This window comes from Nicotiana tabacum, chromosome 4, assembly GCF_000715075.1.
Source record: "Nicotiana tabacum cultivar K326 chromosome 4, ASM71507v2, whole genome shotgun sequence".
Lineage (NCBI taxonomy): Eukaryota > Viridiplantae > Streptophyta > Magnoliopsida > Solanales > Solanaceae > Nicotiana > Nicotiana tabacum.
This window is the reverse complement of record NC_134083.1, coordinates 128,872,367-128,880,595: the sequence shown is the minus strand read 5'-3', so window position 1 is coordinate 128,880,595 and position 8,229 is coordinate 128,872,367. Positions and strand designations below refer to the sequence as shown.

The 8,229-nt window shown below is 40.2% G+C and overlaps 1 protein-coding gene and 1 non-coding gene across 2 annotated transcripts; one reads left to right on the top strand and one right to left on the bottom strand.

The window, feature by feature from the left end:
• Nucleotides 1–4,444: 4,444 nt before the first annotated feature.
• On the bottom strand, nucleotides 4,445–4,548 carry LOC142180417 (small nucleolar RNA R71). The gene has a single exon (XR_012709042.1). It is a non-coding gene; the product is annotated as a small nucleolar RNA R71 (small nucleolar RNA).
• Nucleotides 4,549–5,851: 1,303 nt separating this feature from the next.
• Nucleotides 5,852–6,211, top strand: LOC142180113 (uncharacterized). Its single transcript, XM_075251040.1, has one exon. It carries the CDS (start codon nucleotides 5,852–5,854, stop codon nucleotides 6,209–6,211), a length of 360 nt encoding a protein of 119 aa, XP_075107141.1.
• The last annotated feature ends 2,018 nt before the right edge of the window (nucleotides 6,212–8,229 follow it).

Here is an 8,229-nt window from a genome sequence, read left to right as displayed (position 1 = left end):
TGCTTGGCATTTTGTAGCGCATAGCGCTATCTGTCTCCCCAGGGTTATGTTTATGCACTTGGCGTGCTTGTGGTCGATATTCGGGCGTTTCGTGGGTATGAGCATTTTGGCTCGGTAGGTATTTCCTTATTGATTTTTATGCGTGGATCGGGTGGCACGCCGCCATGGGTATCATATTTGGACTGGATTGCACGCCGCAATGGTATCATGTGTGTATCGGGTTGCACGCCGCAACAGTGAGATGTTGAGTACGGTTTCTTATACTTATTTTGTGTGCCTTGTTTCTCATCTCTGAGATAGGTTTTATATTTAGCTTAAAGTTTGTATATTTATATGCATAGCGCCTAGCATTTTACTCATGTTTAGTATATTTCGATTGTGAAATGTAATGATTGTGCTAATTCGTGGTATTTTTATGTGTAGGAATCCTCCGTAGGAAATATTGGACGAAGGTGTGAGATTGCAGGAAAAAAGGAGCGAAATGGGAAAAATGCCACAGAGTAGCGCCCAGACTAGCGTGGGGCACTACCTGTGGCATAGAAGTAAGAACACAAAAAGTCCTAGCGCGAGGACTAGCGTCCCACACTACCCTGGGTGCTAGTGACAGGAACGTTCTCCTAGTTATCCCGAGACAAGGTTAGTTCGGCCCAAGACCCACCCCCCAACTCCTATAAAAGCAAACCTAAGCCTATTTTGTGAAGGGAGACGCCACTTTGATGGAAAAATACACACGAGAAATATCCGGGAGCGAGGATATCTCAACTTCCTTCTTACTATTCTAACTTATTCAACTCTTGTGAATTTTTTTGATCATATCATTAGTGGCTAAAACACATAGTTTTGGGGTTGTGATTTATTCATGAATATTGCTGTTTAAAGTTGACTTAACCTTGATTATAATTTTCTAATATATGGTTGTTTCTTCAATTCTATGATTAATTGCTTAATTATCTTGCCAACAATTAGGTTCTATTTACTATCTATGCTATGCTTGGGAAAGCTACGTCTAGATTAGAGAAGAATTGAAGAGGGCATGATCTTAACTCTGAGTGGGGGCTGATTTGTGGTTTATGATAGGAATATACCTAGTCACCATGCTTAATTGAATACCGTAATCTTAATGCATTTTTAATAGATTGATTCAAATAGGAATATTGTAAGGCCCCGTAAGAAATGCATTTATGCGGCCGCAGAATCACTTTGCGAACCGCATAATGGTCGAAGAGTGAGACAGTCTTTTGGGCCATTTTTATGTCATTTCTGTAGCCCATTATGCGTCCGCAAAACCATTTTGCGGGTCGCACTCTGATCGCATATCCAGCTTTGATATTTTCATAGGGAGGTTCTGCGGCGCATTATGCGACCGCAGAACAGGTCTGTAGGACGCATAATGACCGCAAACCGAGTCAGATTTGCCCAGTTCTGGAAGGCAATTATGAAGCCTATTATGCAGACCGCATAAGCATTATGCGGTTGCGATATGCGGACCGCATACCCTGTTCCGGAGCTTCATTTTTGGGGTTTTTAAACCCGACCCTATTTCGTTAAAACATATGCCATAGTCAAATTTGAGCAAATATTTGATACTTTTAGAGTGAGAAAGAGTGCTTAGTGTGGGGGAGTAACCTTCAACCTATTATCCATCAATTCTTGCTCAATCTTTGAAGATTAATAAGGAAAACTCACTAGGCCTTCATCCTAGAGGTAAGAATCTATGCACTAGCTCTTAATTTCGAAAATCTACTAAATATGGGATAATTAGAAAGACAATTCTTGGTTGTGGGGAGTTGTTATCTTGCATGCATGTATTATCAAATAATGTGGGAAGGTTGTGAGCTAATAATGGTAGATAATGGGCTGTGGAATGATGGAATCTTTCACAAAAGGGCCTTAAAAACACTAATGCACACCTAGTGTTTGATAATGTGCTCAAATGAGCTAGAATCATGACCATCTTCCTAATTTTGGTCCAACTTGTTATATTTATAAAATAAATCAAAATTGCTAAGAATTCCGGAACATTTTAGAGTTTAAAGGAAGCTCAATTGAGGTATGTTGGCTAAACCCCCTTCTTCTTAGAATCGAATCCCACGGTGTTCATGTAATTGGTGTAAGTCCCAAATTGATCATTATAGAATTGGCTATTCCTAATGTGTTTGTGTTGAAGGATTTATGTTCAATATTTATTCTAAATGCTTCATAATGTCATCTTTCCATTTGAGGATCTGTTCAAAATGTGGAATATGTGTTAGAAATGTTAAGACTTCATGTCAAGATTGAATAAAGGTTGTTATGCCAAATTGTATGAAAAGCCTCTATGTGCCTAAGATTCCCAAATTGCTCATATATGAATTTAATGTCTTGAATGGGAAGCCTTATTGTTGTTGTTAATGATAATGATGTTTGAATGTGGAAAGGGGAACTGGAATTATGAAATATGGCCAAGTGCCAAGAATGACTTTATAATTGTGGCCACTAGTGCCAATGAATCGAAGGGATATGAATGATTGAATGAAAAAGGTAATGTCTTGGGTGAGACGGCCTAGCCGATCGGGCCATGATTGGACGCCATGCCGCACACATGGTGGTGACTGTGCTGGAAATTATAATGAAATTGTTGTTATGGTTGATGTCTCAAATGAGACAAACTAGCCGATCGGGTCGTGATCGGACTCCGTATAAGAATACGGTGGTATTGTGAATTATGGTATATATGCACTAAAGATTACCCAACCTAATAACACGGAAATTGACTTGAAAACTTATGTGATCCTTAACTTGATATTTTAGTATTATTTGAAGCACTTATTAAATTCTTAACTGTTCCCCCTTGTATTATTACTCATTCTATTGAGATGGTGTTTAATTTTACATACTAGTACTATTCAATAGTATTAATATCCCTTTTGCCGGGGGCCCTACATCTTTAAATGGATGCAGATGGATCCATAGAAGGCAGTGTTGATCCGCGATAGTGGTACATCCTCTTCCCAGCAGACTTGGTGAGCCCCACTTCATCCCGGGGTCACGTATTGTATCTTTTGTTCATATTATTATCATATCTCAAGGTATAGCCGGGGCCTTATTGCCGGCACTATCATAACACTCTTTTGTAACCTTTTTAGAGGCTCCATAGACATAGTATGGGTTATATATTGGTGCTGGGTAAGTCAAACTAGTTATGTTGTGTTTGAATTACTTATTCCACTTCAGACTATGAAAAATGTGTGTGAAATTTGAGACCTTAAAATGAAGTAGCAAATGGTAAGGATTGGTATTGCACACATGATCACTTTATTGTTTGATTAATGAAAATATGTATTCTCTTTATTCATGGATGAGTTTGGGTAGAAGGAAATCCAATAGGCTTGCTCGGCCAGGTTCACTCGGTTGAGCGCCGGTCGCGCTCCCCAAGTTTGGGGTGTGATAAATATAGACGTTAATCTATTTTGAATAGGCGAGTAGTAATTTGGGAGAATACTACGAGAGCAATTATTCCATTAATTAGCAACCATGAGTGAATTATATGAAAGGGAGAATTAATTAGAACACAATAGGATTGGTGAATTGGTCACAACCCTGGAACATTTGTCTCTACTAAATATACAACAACTACTTTGCGGCTTGATTAATTAGTTACTTGTTAGAATTATTGCTTAGTATAATTACACTTTTGAACTCTGATTGGCTCGACTGAATAATAATCTTGGTGAAACTAGTGGGTAGTTAACATAAGTCTATGTGGGTTCGACACTCAATTTATCACTTTATTACTTGTACGACCACGTATACTTGCGTGTGCGGTTGGGAGCAACAAGTTTTTGGCTTTATTGCAGAGGACTTGAATATTGACTACTTTCTAGCTTATACTTTAGTTGTTTATTTTGTCAAGTCTAACGTTTCTTATTGGTTGCTATGCTCTCGAGAACTTTGATTGAATGCGAAGGGTCAGAAGCCATGATAGACTTCAAGGATTTGACCCCGAACCTAAGAGAACAATTCACAAGAGGTTGAGGAAAGTAAGGGACACAGATAATCTTCAGGCACTTGTTCAATTAACTCTGAACATGGCAGAGGAGCAATATATGGTTGTTCAGGAGGTGGCAATGCCCAGCATTGCTAATGTCTCAGCATCGTGAAGCCCAGAATCACTAGGCACTTTGAGCTAAAACAAAGCATGATCCAGTTACTACATGTGAATGGGCAGTTTATGGATCTTCCACATGAGGATCCACAACAACACATCCTGAACTTCTTGGAGATTACTGATACTTATATTACTAACGGAGTCACTCCAGACTATGGGAGGCTCGCACTATTCATGTTTTCTCTATTGGGCAAAGCAAAGCGGTGGTTGAAGGTGCAACTAACTAATTCTATTACATCATGGAATAATGTAACAAGGAAATATTTGGCACTGTTCTTTCCTTCAGGCAAAACTGCAAAGATCAAAAGTGAGATAGTCGCCTTCAAACAGAAATCAGAGTCTCTATATTTAGCTTGGGAGAGTTTCAAGGGACTGCTCAGAGATTGTCCTCATCACAACCTAACAAATGAAGTGTTAGCTCACACCTTCATTGAACGGCTCCATCCAGAGGCAAAATTTGTGGTGGACGTTGCGGCGAGAAGTCAAGTGTTGGAGAAAAGCTTTGATGAATTTTATGCCTTATTGAAAAAATCTCCAAAAGAAATCCTAATTGGCAAGGAGAGATGGGCAGACACACAATGCGAAAATCGGTGGGGCTCCTCTAGTTAGACAATGTTTCTTCATTATCAGCGCAGGTTGCCACATTGGCCAACCAAGTCAATAAGATGACCTTGGTTATTAACAAGCAACAAGCTCAGCCAGTGCAACATGTTCAGATATTTTGTGAAGTATGTGGAGAGAGTCACACGAGCAACTTAAGCCCAGCTAATCCAGAGTTTGTCTATTTTGTGGGTAATGCAAATAGGGGCCAGACAAACCAGTATGGGAAGACTTACAATCTTAACTGGAGAAATCACCCAAACTTCTGTTGGGGTGGAAACCAAGGTGCTCAGAATTAGTACAGGCCACAAGCTCCTCAACATAAATATAGACCACCACAGGCTGAACAATATACAAACCCGATGAGTCATATTGAGGAGATGCTAAAGAAATTGACGGTTGATTAGTAGGCCCAGGAAGAATCCCACTCTGAAGCTATTCAAACTTTGGAGAGACAAATGTGGCAATTACTCAGTGCCTAAAATACTCGACCAGTTAGAGCTCTTCCAAGCGACACTGAGTCTAATCCTAAGGCATCTATTAATCTTGTGTAGTTGAGGAATGGGATACAGTTAGAACAAGTCCCATCGAAAAAGAGAAAGCAAGTGACCTTTAATAAGAAACTGGCCACCATAGAAGCAGAATCACAAAAAGCAAAGGATTCAAAGAAGCCAGTTGAAGAGGCGGTGACTAAGCAACCCCTACCATTAGTTGCGAGGCCACCACCTCCTTTCCCTCAGATATTGCAGAAAAGGATAATGCCACTTATAAAAAGTTTCTTAACATTTTGAAGCAGGTGTAAATCAATATTCTGTTGGTAGACATCCTGCAAGAAATGCCAAAATATGCCAAATACATCAAATACATAGTGGCAAATAAGAGGAGGTTGGCAGAGTTCGAGACCGTAGCACTTACTGAATAATGTAGCTCAAGAATTCAACGCAAGCTACCTCAGAAATTGAAGGATCCAGGTAGTTTTACTATCCAAATCTCGATTGGTAAGCACGCGGTCGGGCGAGCTTTGTGTGATCTTGGGGCGAGCATAATTTTATGCCACTATCTATTTTCAGACAATTGGGGTTGGGTGAGCCGTGCCCAACCACGATGATTTTACAGTTGGATGATCGCTCTCTTGCTCATCCTGAAGGAGTAATTGAAGATGTGTTAGTTCAAGTTGGTTCTTTCATATTCCTTGTTGATTTCATTATCTTGGACTATGAACCTGATCAAGAAGTCACATTTATTTTTGGGCCTCCATTCTTTGCCACGGGTCGAGCTACTATCGTTGCATGCAAAGGAAATATGACAATGAGAGTGGGTGATCGAGTTGAGGTATTCAATATGTATAAAGCACTCAGATTGCCAACCCACTATGAAGAGCTATCCATGGTTTTTGTGGTGAAAAGTGATGTGACTTCATTGGTTCCTTGTATAAGCCCCATAGTCCTCTTGAATGAGCTTTAATGGGGGATGAAGAAAAAAGTGAAGATGAGATGATGGAAGAAATTGAGCAAATCGCTAATATGTCTTGCAAGCATGTCCATGGGCTTGGAAGATTTGAGGATTTGGACAGACCTGTTACTCTGACCCCTCCTAAACCATCTATTGAAGAAGCTCCAAGGTTAGAGCTCAAGCCTCTTCTAGTGCACATGCGCTATGCTTACTTGGGGAACTCTTAAACGTTACCAGTGATTAATTATCCCGTCTAGTTTGACCGATGTGCAAGAAGAAAAGCTGCTCAGAGTGCTTCGTGAGCATAAAAAAGCTATTGGGTGTACAATTGTTGATATCAAAGGAATCAGTCCATCATTTTGCATGCATAAAATCTTTCTGGAAGATGGTCACCGCCCCAGTGTTGAGCAGCAAAGGAGATTAAATCCTATTATGGAAGAGATCGTGAAGAAGCAAGTAATTAAGTGGCTTGCTGCAGGTTTTATCTTCCCTATTTCTGACAGCAACTGGGTGAGCCTAGTGAAATGTGTGCCTAAAACGATTTTTCAAAAATTGCTTCTCCTTTGTGCAGGTTGCTTGAAAAGGATGTAACTTTCAATTTTGATGAAGCGTGCCTGAAGGCATTTGAGGAGCTCAAAAGGAAGTTGGTGAATGCCCCCATTATTGCGGCACTGGATTGGTCCTTACCATTTGAACTTATGTGCTATGCGAGTGACCATGGTATTGGGGAAGTGCTAGGCCAGAGGAAGGACAAGATATTTTACTCCATCTACTATGTGAGTAAGACTCTTGATGATGCACAGCTGAATTACACCACCACTAAAAAGGAGTTATTGACCGTTGTGTGAGAAATTTTGGTCATACTTGGTGGGAACAAAGGTTATAGTCCATACAGATCATGCAGCAATCAGGTATCTATTTACAAAAAATAAATCCAAGTCTAGATTGATGCGATGGTTTTTGTTATTGCTGGAATTCGATATAGAAAAACGAGATCAGAAGGGCACAAAAAACCAAGTAGCCGATCATCTATCAAGGCTGGAAAATCATGACCATGTGGAGGAAGGTGGACAAATTAAGGAGGCATTTCCTGATGGGAAACTTTTTGCCATCACCCATGACCCTCCCTCATGGTACGCGTACTATGTGAGGTATATTATGAGTGGGGTACTTCCTTTTGAAATTGAATCTGAGGCTAGGAAGAGGTTTCTTCTTGATGTGAACTTCTACTACTGAGATGAGCCATTCTTGTACAAACAGTGTGTTGATCAGTGTATGAGGAGATGCATTCCTGAAAAGGAGGTGGATTTAGTGTTGTATAATTTCCATGCCTCACCTTATAGGGGCCATCATGGAGGCGATAAGACAGCTGCAAAGTGCTACAATCTGGGTTCTATTGGCGAACTTTGTTCAAGGATGATCATGCATTTGTTAAGATGTGTGACCAGTGTCAAAGAACACAAAGAGGCATGAGATGACTTTGAATAACATCCTGGAGGTAGAGAGTTTTGATGTGTAGGGGATATACTTCATGGGACTATTCCTATTGTCTATAGGAAATAAATATATCTTGCTAGCGGTTGACTACGTGTCAAAATGGGTAGAGGCAATAGCATTGCCAACCAATGATGCCAAAGTGGTAGCTGCTTTTGTGAAGAAAAACATATTCTCGAGTTTGGGACTCCACGTGCCTTGATTAGTGATGAGGAGACACGTTTCTGCTAGCGGTTGTTGAATAACCTTCTAGACAAATATGGGGTCTGCCACAGAGTTACCATGACATATAATCTACAAACAAGTAGACAAGCTGAGGTGTCCAATAGAGAAATAAAGCAGATATTAGAGAAGACAAAGAGTGTGAATATAATGGATTGGATTGCAAAGTTAGATGATGCCTTGTGGGCATATAGAATTGCATACAAAGCACAAATTGGGGCATCCCCGTATAAGCTTGTTTATGGGAAGGCATATCACTTGCTGGTTGAACTTGAACACAACGTGTATTGGGAAACTAAAAAGTTGAATATGGA

Bases quoted from the DNA above. Each gene is read 5' to 3' on its own strand.
- LOC142180113 (XM_075251040.1), top strand. From the start codon at position 5,852: ATGATTTTACAGTTGGATGATCGCTCTCTTGCTCATCCTGAAGGAGTA.